The 13849-nt window shown below is 47.5% G+C and overlaps 1 protein-coding gene across 50 annotated transcripts in view; it reads left to right on the top strand.

The window, feature by feature from the left end:
• MADD (MAP kinase activating death domain) overlaps positions 1 to 13849 on the top strand; it is a 61209-nt gene that overhangs the window by 6714 nt on the left and 40646 nt on the right. For 17 of the 50 annotated variants that reach the window (XM_063671861.1, XM_063671854.1, XM_063671860.1 and 14 more), the window contains exons 4-17: positions 52 to 355; positions 880 to 1011; positions 2333 to 2446; positions 3171 to 3251; positions 5775 to 5953; positions 6581 to 6816; positions 7013 to 7169; positions 8391 to 8494; positions 8586 to 8776; positions 9152 to 9405; positions 9655 to 9794; positions 10633 to 10734; positions 13142 to 13201; positions 13566 to 13668. In XM_063671861.1, the coding sequence (XP_063527931.1) occupies positions 52 to 355; positions 880 to 1011; positions 2333 to 2446; positions 3171 to 3251; positions 5775 to 5953; positions 6581 to 6816; positions 7013 to 7169; positions 8391 to 8494; positions 8586 to 8776; positions 9152 to 9405; positions 9655 to 9794; positions 10633 to 10734; positions 13142 to 13201; positions 13566 to 13668 (2157 nt within the window). The remainder of the gene's footprint in view (positions 1 to 51; positions 356 to 879; positions 1012 to 2332; positions 2447 to 3170; positions 3252 to 5774; positions 5954 to 6580; positions 6817 to 7012; positions 7170 to 8390; positions 8495 to 8585; positions 8777 to 9151; positions 9406 to 9654; positions 9795 to 10632; positions 10735 to 13141; positions 13202 to 13565; positions 13669 to 13849) is intronic. The other 33 variants (XM_063671868.1, XM_063671872.1, XM_063671865.1 and 30 more) reach the window with 3 other exon arrangements.

The raw sequence follows: 13849 nt of genomic DNA, 5'->3' as shown, positions 1-13849 counted from the left end.
GTATCAGCTTCTGATGCTAATGTGTCTTGATTCCTGCTGTCTGCTTCTCAGGGACACCATGTGGCGGATCTTTACTGGATCGCTGCTGGTGGAGGAGAAGTCAAGTGCCCTTCTGCATGACCTTCGAGAGATTGAGGCCTGGATCTATCGATTGCTGCGCTCCCCAGTACCTGTCTCTGGGCAGAAGCGAGTAGACATCGAGGTCCTACCCCAGGAGCTCCAGCCAGCTCTGACCTTTGCTCTTCCAGACCCATCTCGATTCACTCTAGTGGATTTCCCACTGCACCTTCCCTTGGAACTTCTAGGTGTGGACGCCTGTCTCCAGGTGCTAACCTGCATTCTGTTAGAGCACAAGGTGAGAGGCGAGCTTCCTAGACCTTTCTAGGGGAGGAACTCTTAAATATGCCAGTGGCCAGACCATGAGCTCTTGGAGGACAGGGACTACGTATTTTTCACCTTTTTGTCTTCAGGAGGTAACATGATGCCTGGTAAACAGCAGATATTTCGTAGATGTGGGTTGAATTAAGATACGGGTATCATGTGGGATGTATTTAGAGGGTTTACCATTCATTAGGGCTTATCCTTAATTGTACTGACCTAATTCTTTGGAAATATCAGTAGTTCTGTTTCAGTGAGTGGTCCTGGGATGGGCAGTACAAGAACTAGGAAGGTAAGGGAGTAATTTGCATGTCTCAGGTGACGGAGGATCACCATTGTGCCTGGATTGGGAGGTGGCAGACATGGTGAGGCAGGGGGCAGTGGGAGAGACAAAGCTGGAGCTGTAGGCATGGTGAAGTGGAAACCAAGTTGTAATGTTGGACTCTGTTTTCTTGTAAACTTTATGTTTTGGAGTGATTCTTACTGGATGGCTCATGACAGGTGGTGCTACAGTCCCGAGACTACAATGCACTCTCCATGTCTGTGATGGCATTCGTGGCAATGATCTACCCACTGGAGTATATGTTTCCTGTCATCCCGCTGCTGCCCACCTGCATGGCATCAGCAGAGCAGGTGAGTCTCAAGGCATCTTCCGGCTTTCTCACCTCTGTCTTTCTGAGGGAGGAGGCCTAATGCTCAAAGAAGTTGTAAGTGAGTGCTGGTCCTCAATCCTTTATCATAACTTATTTGTCTACAAAATCTGACTGATTTGAACTGATCTGGTGGCAAGGCTTATGCTGTTTTAGTTTTTATTTATCACAACAAATGTTAATGACTATAGGCTACTGGCTACACTGCAGCAGGTGTTACGTGTGTTACCTAATACAGTAGTTCCTCCTTATCTGTGGAGGATACATTCCAAGACCCTCAGTGGATGCCTCAAACCACAGATAGTTCCAAACTCTATAGATACTTTGTTTTTTTCTGTACATACATACCAATGATACAGTTTAATTTATGAATTAGACACAGTAAGAGAGTAACAATTTCTCTTTGGGCATATATTTGGTGTTTTTTGGAGACAGAGTCTCCCTCTATCCCCCAGGCTGGAGTATAGTGGCACGATCTTGGCTCACTGGAGCCTCTGCCTTCCAGGTTCAAGTGATTCTCCTGCTTCAGCCTCCCTAGTAGCTGGGATTACAGACACTGCCACCATGCCTGGCTAATTTTTTGTGTTTTTAGTAGAGACGGAGTTTCACCATGTTGGCCAGGCTGGTCTTGAACTCTTGACCTTAGGTGATCCGCCTGCCTCAGCCTCCCAAAGTGCTGGAATTACAGGCATGAGCCACCGCGCCCAGCCTCTTTCTACATATATTTGGCTTCTTTTTGGCATATCCCAATTGCCAGCATCAGTACCCTTGTGCTTTGGGGCCATTATTAAGTAAAATAAGGGTTACTTGAGCACAAACACTGAGATTGTGCAACAGTTGATCTGATAAGCGAGATGGCTACAGGCGAGTAATGTATACAGCATGGATATGCTGGATACAAGGATGATTCATGTCTGGGTGGGACAGAGCGGGACAGCATGAGATTTCATCATGCTTCTCAGAACTATTGTCCTGGACTTCAGATATGGTCAAGCTGCAGTTTAAAATTTATGAATTGTTTATTTCTGGGATTTTCCTTTTAATATTTTCAGACTACAGTTTACCTCAGGTAACTGGAATCACAGAAAGTGAAACTGTGGATAAGGAAGACTACTGTATACAAAAAAATGTACCACGTTACCTTTCAAAAAATCTGAAAAATTCTGAATTTTCAAATACATCTGGCCTCAAGAGTTTTGGAAGAGGGATTGTATCTGCATTTCCTTATCTAGAAGAATCCAGACTTGATAAGTGCTTGTGATAGGTTTTTTCTTTGTTTCGTACCTTCTTTATCATTTCCACAGCTGCTGTTGGCTCCAACCCCGTACATCATTGGGGTTCCTGCCAGCTTCTTCCTCTACAAACTGGACTTCAAAATGCCTGATGATGTATGGCTAGTGGATCTGGACAGCAACAGGGTGAGGTTCTTGGCTGAGGCATTGTAGAGTCTAGAGGAGGATTGCATTCTAGACCCAGTCCTGGGATATCTGTGTTTCTAGATTCCTTTCAGGAACGTCCTAAGTTGTTGGATAATTTCTATTGTGAGACTTACTGAAACAAGTTTTTTTAAATGCTCCTTTTACCTTATTAGCCAAATAAACCCTTGGTTAGGTCTCAGAGAATTACAGGATTTATTTTTGCCAGAATTAAGTGGTGCCCCACCGTATCCCCCAAGAGCAGTCAGACAGTTGTGATCTGAGGGCCATTACATGTGGTATAGATCATCTCTTAATGGTTTCCCTGGGGTATAGTTTCCAGTAAGAAACTGTCTTTCAATGCAGGCTTAATGAATTATATGACCATTCTGCAATGTGAGTACGTTCAAACTTTGGTGGGAAGCCCTTATGTGTGCCCATTGTAAAATTTAAAAAAAAATAAAAATAAGCGTAAATAAAATACGTGAAAAGAAAAAACATAATCCTGTTATCTAGAGATAATAACCAATAACATTAAGGTATATTTCATTTCAGATGCATATGTATGTCATATATGTGTGTGTACATATATCTTACTGTGCAGTTATATAATGTGTATTCGCTTATAATATTGTATATACATCCTCTTATTTTTATTAATCTATGTAAGTGAAATTCCTGAGCAATAAACTCTAAGGTCACGTCTTTTATCATTTCTCTGGTGCAGGTGATTGCCCCCACCAATGCAGAAGTGCTGCCTATCCTGCCAGAACCAGAATCACTGGAGCTGAAAAAGCATTTAAAGCAGGTAGGTGAAGAATGAAGGAAAGAAAGGGGAGTAATAGATGCTGTGGGATTCCTATAAGAAGACAGCTATTCTCAGAGCCAGTTGCCTATCAAACTTCAAGTGGAGTAGTTTTCTTCACCCTGGATGGGCTTAAGAAAATGTGTATCCCATTTCTGGGTGGCAGAGTGAGTCTCTGTTTTTGATTCCAATTCATTGTATGCTTTACCATCTTCTAATGCTTATGATGCTGTTAAAATAGCTCTTCACTCTGTTTCTTGTATGTGTGCCACTCTCTATGGCTTCAGAACATTTTCTCAGTTTTTTTTTGTTTTTTTTTTTGTTTTGTTTTTTTGTTTGTTGTTGAGATGGAGTCTTGCTCTGTCGCCCAGGCTGGAGTGCAGTGGCGCGATCTCGGCTCACTGCAAGCTCCGCCTTCTGGGTTCACACCATTCTCCTGCCTCAGCCTATCCAGGAGCTGGGACTACAGGCGCATGCCGCCACGCCTGGCTAATTTTTTTGTATTTTTAGCAGAGACAGGGTTTTGCCATGTTAGCCAGGATGGCCTCTATCTCCTGACCTCGTGATCCGCCCACCTCAGCCTCCCAAAGTGCTGGGATTACAGGCATGAGCCACTGTGCCTGGCCGATTTTCTCAGTCTTGTTAGGTGGAAGTTAGTAGTGTGGACCATCTGGCTACTTTTATATCATCTTCTAGAGTTGATCCTGAGGTTCCTTTCTTCAAAAATTCCTTTCTTTGGCTGGGCGCGGTGCCTCATGCCTGTAATCCCAGCACTTTGGGAGGCCGAGGCAGGCGAATCACGAGGTCGGGAGTTCAAGACCAGCCTGGCCATTATGGTGAAACCTCATCTCTACTAAAAATACAAAAGTTAGCCAGGCATGGTGGTGGACGCCCGTAGTCCAGCTACTCGGGAGGCTGAGGCAGGAGAATCAATTGAACCCAGGAGGCAGAGGTTGCAGTGAGCCAAGATTGCGCCATTGCACTCCTGCCTGGGCTACAGAGTGAGACTCAGTCTCAAACAAACAAAAAAATTCCTTTTTTTGAGTAATTCCTCACATCCATTTTTTATTGATTGATTTTCTTCTTCCTCTGCATGCTGAACACAGTACTTGAAGGTAACACATGACAAAGCTTCATTCCCTTCCCCTGCCTTATGTGTTGTACAGGAACACCAGTAGATAGCACTGTGTTTATTTTTAGGAATCCCTGCTCTCATTTGAAGGGCCTTTAGAAATCTTTTTCTGTGTTGTCTGAAGTACTTAGTAGTACCTCTACATGCTATGTTTGGGTTTAAATGGGTCATTTTGTATCATCCCTCTCACCTCAGTTGCTTCATCACTGCTAATATAATATGATACCTTGTTACTGCAGAGTCTAGTGGGAATTTTAAGTTCAGAAAGTTCTCTAGCTGCCTTCACTTGCTGTGTTTTCAGTCTTGATGATTGCTTTAGTATGACTAATGAGATGGAGAGGTTAGTAAATGGAATTATATTTTATTTTATTTTATTTATTTATTTATTTATTTATTTATTTAGAGATGGAGTCCCACTCTGTCACCCAGGCTGGAGTGCAGTGGCACAATCTCGGCTCACTGCAACCTCTGCCTCCCAAGTTCAAGCGAATCTCTTGCTGCAGCCTCCTGAGTAGCTGGGATTACAGGCACACACCACCGTGCCCGGCTAATTTGTTTATATTTTTAGTAGAGCCAGGGTTTCATCATGTTGGCCAGGCTGGTCTCAAACTCCTAACTTCAGGTGATCCGCTTGCCTTGGCCTCCCAAACTATTGGGATTACAGGCATGAGCCACCACGCCCAGCCAGAATTATATTTTAAATGTTTGTAGGAGCTAAGATCCTTGGACTCATTGATCCTGTGTTCTAACTCCTGCTATTCAAAGTGTGGTTTGTGAACCAGCAACATTAGCATCACTTGGGCTTGTTAAAGTGCAGGATAACTCCAGGCATATTGAATTGGGATCTGCATTTTAACAACCTCCCCCGGTGATTCCTCTCCTCACTCACATTTGAGAAGCACTGCTGCTCTCGACCAGTGGTCTTCACACTGCCCCATTGAGCCTCTGAGGGGCCGGTTTAGCTTGGGAGCCTTGAGCATTTGAGGCGCTGCTTCCTGTGTCCTTCAGAGCAGCTCTGTTTTCAAATTTCCATTCTGTATAATTTCACATAGATTCCAATTTTAAAAAACATTTAATGACTATAATAATTTTGCAAACGACTGTGCTGGACTTCAGATAAGATCAAGTTGCCTTGAGCTAGGTTGTCTTAAGATGGAGAGCTACATATTTCAGACTGTTTTCTAAAGGCTAGAATATTGGGATTTTTATTTTGAAGATGAAAGGTCTGAAATGGGTTGGCCATGATTTGCAAATTAGCACCGTTCTTTGTTGCAGAACTTTTTGCCCAGAGAATACGAGGTAGAAGACTTTAGGAAGGCCCTTTCCTTGGAGTTAAGATTGGCTAGCTGCCCAGGGACGTGCCTTGTGTAAGGAATTTTCTTGTTGTTCCACAGGCCTTGGCCAGCATGAGTCTCAACACCCAGCCCATCCTCAATCTGGAGAAATTTCATGAGGGCCAGGAGATCCCCCTTCTCTTGGGAAGGCCTTCTAATGACCTGCAGTCCACACCCTCCACTGAATTCAACCCACTCATCTATGGCAATGATGTGGATTCTGTGGATGTTGCAACGAGGTAAGACCAAGCCGACTGTATAATCACAAGTTCTTAAATTGATCTCTTTGCTCTCTAAGGGACCTTGGGGCAGACTATTTCTCTGAACCAGGGTTTCTTTTTTCTTTGAGATAGAGTCTCACTCTTGTTGGAGTGCAATGGCATAATCTCAGCTCACTGCAACTTCCACCTCCCGGGTTCAAGTGATTCTCCTGCCTCAGCTTCCTGAGCGGCTGGGATTACAGGCGCCTGCCACCACGCCTGGCTCATTTTTATATTTTTAGTAGAGACAGGGTTTTACCATGTTGGCCGGGCTGGTCTCAAACTCCTGACCTTAGGTGATCCGCCCACCTCAGCCTCCCAAAGTGCTGAGATTACAGCCGTGAGCCACCACACCCAGCCCAGGGTTTCTTTATGTATAAAATATGTACCATATTTGGTTGTTATTTTCCACCTTAGTGAAAGCAAAGTGAAGAAATAGTAAACCACATGCTCAGGATGAAGAGGGGGCTGATGATTCTTTAAGATATCTCTCCCCTTGATGTTGGAAGCCTGTTAAGTGATGGCTTTGGGAGGTGTTCTAAGACTTTGGATCATGGGAATCCTTACCCTATGGGTCTCGAATTATCTCATCATCTGCTTCCCCAGGGTCGCCATGGTACGGTTCTTCAACTCCGCCAACGTGCTGCAGGGATTTCAGATGCACACCCGTACCCTGCGCCTCTTTCCTCGGCCTGTGGTAGCTTTTCAAGCTGGCTCCTTTCTAGCCTCACGTCCCCGGCAGACTCCTTTTGCCGAGAAATTGGCCAGGACTCAGGCTGTGGAGTACTTTGGGGAATGGATCCTTAACCCCACCAACTATGCCTTTCAGCGAATTCACAACAGTGAGTCCACCTGCCCTCTGCTCCGCTCTGCCTTGTGCCTCTGTCCTCCTGATGGACTTTGATTTTTCCTTTGCTAATCTTTGACCTGTGCCTTCTATCCTGGCTCTGCTTTAGACTTTTTCCTGCCTTTCTTTCAGGCGTTGCTTGCCTTTTTTTCCTTGCTGCTGACTTTCTATTCTTTTCCCTCATGGGGTAGATATGTTTGATCCAGCCCTGATTGGTGACAAGCCAAAGTGGTATGCTCATCAGCTGCAGCCTATCCACTATCGCGTCTATGACAGCAGTTCCCAGCTGGCTGAGGCCCTGAGTGTACCACCAGAGCGGGACTCTGACTCCGAACCTACTGATGATAGGTGAGCATCCTTAGGGCAGCAAAAAGGTTTTAAAGGTGAAGAGGCTCTCACTAGCCCTTCTTTAGCACAGAGAAGGTAAAGTCTCATAGGATTCCCATATCAGTATTTTTTATTTTATTTTATTTATTTATTTATTTTATTTATATATATTTTTTGAGACGGAGTCTCGCTCTGTCGCCCAGGCTGGATTGCAGTGACGCAATCTCGGCTCACTGCCAGCTCCGCCTCCCGGCTTCACGCCATTCTCCTGCCTCAGCCTTCCGAGTAGCTGGGACTACAGGCGCCCGCCACCATGCCCGGCTAATTTTTTGTATTTTTAGTAGAGACGGGTTTTCACCGTGTTAGCCAGGATGATCTCAATCTCCTGACCTCGTGATCTGCCCGCCTCGGCCTCCCAAAGTGCTGGGATTACAGGCATGAGCCACCACGCCCGGCCTTATTTATTTATTTCTGTGTGTATGTGACAGAGTCTTGCTGCTCTGTCACGCGGGCTGGAGTGCAGTGGTGCCATCTCAGCTCCGTGCAACTTCTGCCTCCCAGGTTCGAGTGATTCTCCTGCCTCCGCCTCCCAAGTAGCTGGGACTACAGGTGTCGCCACCTTGCCTGGCTAATTTTTGTATATATATATTTTTTTGAGATGGAGTCTTGCTCTGTCGCCCAGGTTAGAGCGCAGTGGTGTGATCTGGGCTCACTGCAACCTCCACCTCTTGGGTTCATGCGATTCTCTTGCCCCAGCCACCCGAGTAGCTGGGATTACAGGCACATGCCATCACACCCAGCTAATTTTTTGTATTTTTAGTAGAGACAGGGTTTCACCATGTTGGCCAGGCTGGTTTCAAACTCATGCCCTCAAGTGATTCACCTGCCTCGGCCTCCCAAAGTGCTAAGATTACAGGCGCGAGCCACTGCGCCTAGCTATTTTTTGTATTTTTAGTACAGATGGTATTTCACCATGTTGGCCAGGCTGGTCTCAAACTCTAGACCTCAGGTGATACACCCACCTTAGCGTCCCAAAGTGCTGGGATTACAGGCATGGGCCACTGTACCGGCCCCCGTATCAGTCTTTATGCTTTGGTTGATTGTTTTTCTTGGCTTCCTTATTTGATTTGTTCCCTGGCCTTGAGTTCGGAGTGCTCCCCCTTTTATTTTTCCTGGTGCTGATTGCAGGTGTTCTCCCTGCCCCTTTCTGTTTTGTTTGTTTTTATGCACTTCACTCTGCAGTGGCAGTGATAGTATGGATTATGGCGATTCAAGCTCTTCTTACTCCTCCCTTGGTGACTTTGTCAGTGAAATGATGAAGTGTGACATTAATGGTGATACTCCCAGTAAGTGTGCTTGGGGAGGCTGGCCAGCCCTGGGCAGGGGTTGGGGGCCAGGGATGGGGTGGTCTGTACCTGCCTCCCTTGATTTTGGCAGATGTGGACCCTCTGACGCATGCAGCACTGGGGGATGCCAGCGAGGTGGAGATTGACGAGCTGCAGAATCAGAAGGAAGCAGAAGAGCCTGGATCAGCCAGTGAGAACGCTCAGGAAAACCCCCCACTGCGCTCCAGCTCCAGCACCACAGCCAGCAGCAGCCCCAGCACCATCGTCCACGGAGCCAACTCTGTAAGTGAGGAGCGGTGGATGAGTGAGAACCATGGCCTGGGATGTGGGCCTCATCTATTAGGAAAGCCAGGCTGTAGCTATTCATTTGCTGCTTCTGACACAATTTTCTCATCTTCCTCTTCACGGGCCCTAGAGCTTAGAGCCTAAGAGACCTAGTTTTGACCCCAAAAGGAGGTCATCAGGCTTTGTTCAGGGTACAGCTATGATCCCCCTTATACAGTTTGTGGGGACGGAGAACGGGTGCCACAGAGATCATTTCCCACACATTCCTTAGGCTAGAAATCTGACAGGCCTGGTCCAGCCCTGCCAAACTGGGATTACAGGAAGGTACCATTGGGCACCAGGTAACCACTTTTAATTTCATGCGGCCTGTAGGAACCTGCTGACTCTACGGAGATGGATGATAAGGCAGCAGTAGGCATCTCCAAGCCCCTCCCTTCCGTGCCTCCCAGCATTGGCAAGTCGAACGTGGACAGACGTCAGGCAGAAATTGGAGAGGGGTCAGTGCGCCGGCGAATCTATGACAATCCATACTTCGACCCCCAATATGGCTTTCCCCCTGAGGAAGATGAGGATGAGCAGGGGGAAAGTTACACTCCCCGATTCAGCCAACATGTCAGTGGCAATCGGTGAGAGCCTGGGGATCCCTTCTAGATGGGTGACTGAAGGACCTCACCTCAGTGGACCCTGGGCGAGGGTTAATCAGAAAGTCTGAGAAGTCTGAATGCTCTCGTGGTCCTGTCATCCCCAGAGGATGTTTTGATCCAGGGGTTTAGGAATTATGGGAAGGGAGCGGCAACTGCAGTGTAGCATAAGGCCCATACTCCCAAGATCAGGTACCCCTGCCTGAGGCTCATAGGTGCCTCTGTGCATTCAAGGGCTCAAAAGCTGCTGCGGCCCAACAGCTTGAGACTGGCAAGTGACTCAGATGCAGAGTCAGACTCTCGGGCAAGCTCTCCCAACTCCACCGTCTCCAACACCAGCACCGAGGGCTTCGGGGGCATCATGTCTTTTGCCAGTAAGTGTCGTCAGCTCTCTGTCTCATTCCTGTGTTCCATTTTCTCTACAGCAGAGCCTGACTATGGCAAATGTTGCTTAGAACTTCACATGTAGGGCTAGGTTGGCATTAGCAAGCCCTAATCCAGTCATTTGGGTGATACTGAATAAGGTGTTTTCAGTGAGGTCAGTAAAGGACAGGGACGGATTAGTCATTATCATTATGCCTGGACATTTCAGTCTATTTCAGGTAAGACAGCTGGATAGGTAACTGGAAAACAGGCAGTAAATTCAAAATCGCACACTTGTACTTATATTTTGTGGAAATACTCTGGTCAAATTTGATTTGAGTCCATATCTGGTATCTTCTTTGCCTCATAACGGACTCTTCCATGAATGTGCTTTGAAATCGATATGAGATTGAATTTTGTGCTTAGATAGTATTCCCAGCAGTGTGGGGTGGTATCAGCTAAAGATTGAAGACAGACCATGGACTAGAGAGAGCCAACGTAGAGGATTGTGAGTTTCTTCAGCAGCCAGGGAGGGACAGTGCCAGCTTCAGACCAGAAGCCTGTTAACTGCCAGCTTTCATGCTGTGTAGCAGTGGATGAGAGACTTGGATATTATCATGTGAGGTGGACAGAGAAAGGTGTTACTGGGTTTTGGCTGATCCTGGCAGTGGCTCCATTGTTTGCCTGGAGTTAGACTTGATCCTTTCTAAGACAGATCAGAGATGATCTGATCCACCAAACTGGGATTGTGTTTGAAAAGGAGGGAGGTGCAGATGCTGATAGTCATTAGTCTAATGCTTTGATTACTTACTCTGCCAAGTCATCGCTCTTGCACCCTCCCCTTGATAGGCAGCCTCTATCGGAACCACAGTACCAGCTTCAGTCTTTCAAACCTCACACTACCCACCAAAGGTGCCCGAGAGAAGGCCACGCCCTTCCCCAGTCTGAAAGGTAACTACAGCCTTCCTTTTGCCAAGCCAGGTTTCTCCGGGAGATATTTCGGGCTGTGGGTTCATGTCAGGAACCCTGCATCTGGTGAATCCTTTGACCTGGTTGTCTTCCCTCATGTTGCTCCTCATGGCTTTCACCGCACATCCTGGGCTCTGATGGTTGTCAGATGGAAACCATCTTTGTAGCTAGAGAGGGCCCTGTTATGTCGTTTAGGACAATGGCAACTGTGGGATTACTGCTGCTTCGCGGGAGGACCCTGTCAGGGTACATGATTAACATAGGGATCATCAGCCGCCCCCGTCGTCTGCTGGGTTGCCACTGCATGAACTTAGGACAAATTCCATGCCAAGGAGCTGGCCCACCAGAGAATGGTTATGGTGAGCCTGGCAGCGTTCATAGAGCACAGCCTCTCACGCCTGTCAACCCAGGGTTTATGAGTGCACCAGATAGTATTGGTTAGTTTCTAGGGGCAGTTAAGACCTTATGTGAAAGCCAGGCACGGTGGCTCACTCCTGTAATCCCAGCGCTTTGGGAGGCGGGTGGATCACGAGGTCAGGAGTTTGAGACCAGACTGACCAACATGGCGAAACCCCGTCTCTGCTAAAAATACAAAAATTAGCTGGGTCTGGTGTCACGCACCTGTAATCCCAGCTACTTGGGAGGCTGAGGTAGGAGAATCGCTTGAATCCAGGAGGCGGAGGTTGCAGTGAGCCGAGATCGCGCCACTGCACTCCATCCTGGGAGACAGAGCAAGACTGTCTTAAAAAAAAAAAAAAAAAAACTTATTTGAATTTGGTTTGTGCTATCTGACAGTTTCAGGGGCTTTTCTGAATTTGATTTTTTTTTTTTAAATTTTCTGAGACAGTGTCACTTGTCACCCAGGCTGGATGGAGTGCAGGGTGGTGATCTTGGCTCACTGTAACTGCCGCCATCCAGGCTCAAGTGATTCACATGCTTCAGCCTCCTGTGTAGCTGGAATTATAGACACACGCCGCCTCACCCAGCTAATTTTTGTATTTTTAGTAGAGACGGGGTTTCACCATGTTGACCAGGCTGGTCTTGAACTCCTGACCTTGAGTGATCTGCCCACCTCGGCCTCCCAAAGCGCCGGGATTACAGGTGTGAGCCACTGCACCTGGTCTGATTTTTTTGTTTTCTCTGGATGGTGTGCCAAAGTATTTAACTGTGGTAGGAAGTGCGGTGAGAAGCAATCTCATGTATTTTTTTTTTTTTTCTTTTTTTGAGACGGAGTCTCGCTCTGTCGCCCAGGCTGGGGTGCAGTGGCGTGATCTTGGCTCACTGCAAGCTCTGCCTCCCGGGTTCACACCATTCTCCTGCCTCAGCCTCCTGAGCAGCCGGGACTGTAGGTGCCTGCCACCACGCCTGGCTAATTTTTTGTATTTTTAGTAGAGACGAGGTTTCACCATGTTAGCCAGGATGGTCTCGATCTCTTGACCTTGTGATCTACCCGCCTTGACCTCCCAAAGTGCTGGGATTACAGGCGTGAGCCACTGCACCCGGCCAACCTCATGTATTCTTTCACTGGCCTCTCATTCCTAGTGGTAAAAAATGTGAGGTTACTTGGGTACAGTAGCTCACACCTGTCATCCTAGCTACTTGGTAGGCAGAGGCAGGAGGTTCATTTGAGCCCAGGAGTTTGAGGTACAGTGAGCTATAATTAGGCCAGTGCACTCCAGCCTGGACAACAGAGTGAAACCCTGTCTCTAAAAGAAACCAACAGAAACAAACAAAATTGTCAGGAGTCTAAGGCATGTTCCTAGGTGAGGATGGGAACATTGGATAAATGGGCAAAGAGACATCAGAGCTGGCAGTGAAAGGAGCGAGCTAGCACTGCCAGGGAATCCACATGTGGCCAGGTAGGCTAGGGATGGAAGGGTGTCAGTGTCACTGGCCTTCATTTGGTACATTTGAAGAGAAGAGCGATTGAAACTCTTTCATTGCATGCTGATGCTTTGTCGCATTTGCTGCACTTACCCTCTCACCCACCTCCCATCCTCATACCCTGACCCCACTCCCCACAACAGCATCTGCAAGATGGGTTGCTTCCCTGCACATACCCTCAGGCCCCTGGCCCCCTGTACTGGATGTTTTCCGAAAACCAGCGGTCCCTGTTTCATGCATGTGTGTGTTCAGTACCTGAAGGCTCCCTGTGTCATTTACCCGCCCCTGGCTTTGAGACGCCACAGTTTTAAGGGTGGTCTTTTCTTAGAGCCTTGGTTGTCTCCTGGTCACTTGGCTTCCAGCTCTGAGGTGCCCAAGAACCAAGGTTATGTGCATTCCTCAAGCTTTGGGAGAATGCTCAGATTATCTGGCTTACTGCTCCTCGGAGGGGTAGAGGGGTTGCGGTATTGTGGTGCACCTACTAATTGTGTATTTTGTGTCCCAGTATTTGGGCTAAATACTCTAATGGAGATTGTTACTGAAGCCGGCCCCGGGAGTGGTGAAGGTGGGTCTTGCCTGTGAGCTGTGCATGATCTTTTTTTTTTTCTCTAGCATCTTCTGTGCCTGCCCGAGGGCCATCCTTCTCATGGAGCAAGCAGCGTCACATGAGTGACCTGCTTGCCCCGTCCCCCGTGACGCCCATGCTTGCCCATGGGGCGTGCTGCTGGTGCATGTGGAGTGGCCTGAGTCTCCATCCCCACCTCCTCCACATTGCCATGGCTGGTTTCTACCTACGTATGATGCCTTGGTGCTACCCTCACCCAGCCTTTCTGAGGAGCGGGTGTGGAACATGGCTACTCAGGGCTGTGCTGTCATGAGCTCCTGCACTACAATAGTGATGTCTCTCATTCCTGCCTTCCCTGCCACAGGAAACAGAAGGGCGTTAGTGGATCAGAAGTCATCTGTCATTAAACACAGCCCAACAGTGAAAAGAGAACCTCCATCACCCCAGGGCCGATCCAGCAATTCTAGGTAATAAATGGTAGAGCTGTTTTAAAAGTTCTCAGGTAGAGGTGGGATGGTTCCTCTACAGAACTTTAGGGATGCTCAAGAGTGGGAGAGAAGCTCTCAATGGGGTAGATGTAATCAGTTTCTTGCCAGCATTTCTCATTCTGGCTTGATCTCCGTGCAGCTGAAAGCTTACAGTGTTGAG

The sequence above is a fragment of the Pongo pygmaeus genome, chromosome 9, assembly GCF_028885625.2.
Source record: "Pongo pygmaeus isolate AG05252 chromosome 9, NHGRI_mPonPyg2-v2.0_pri, whole genome shotgun sequence".
In the NCBI taxonomy this organism is placed as follows: Eukaryota; Metazoa; Chordata; class Mammalia; order Primates; family Hominidae; genus Pongo; species Pongo pygmaeus.
Note: the sequence above shows the minus strand (reverse complement) of the source record. Positions and strands in the feature narration are given on the sequence as shown.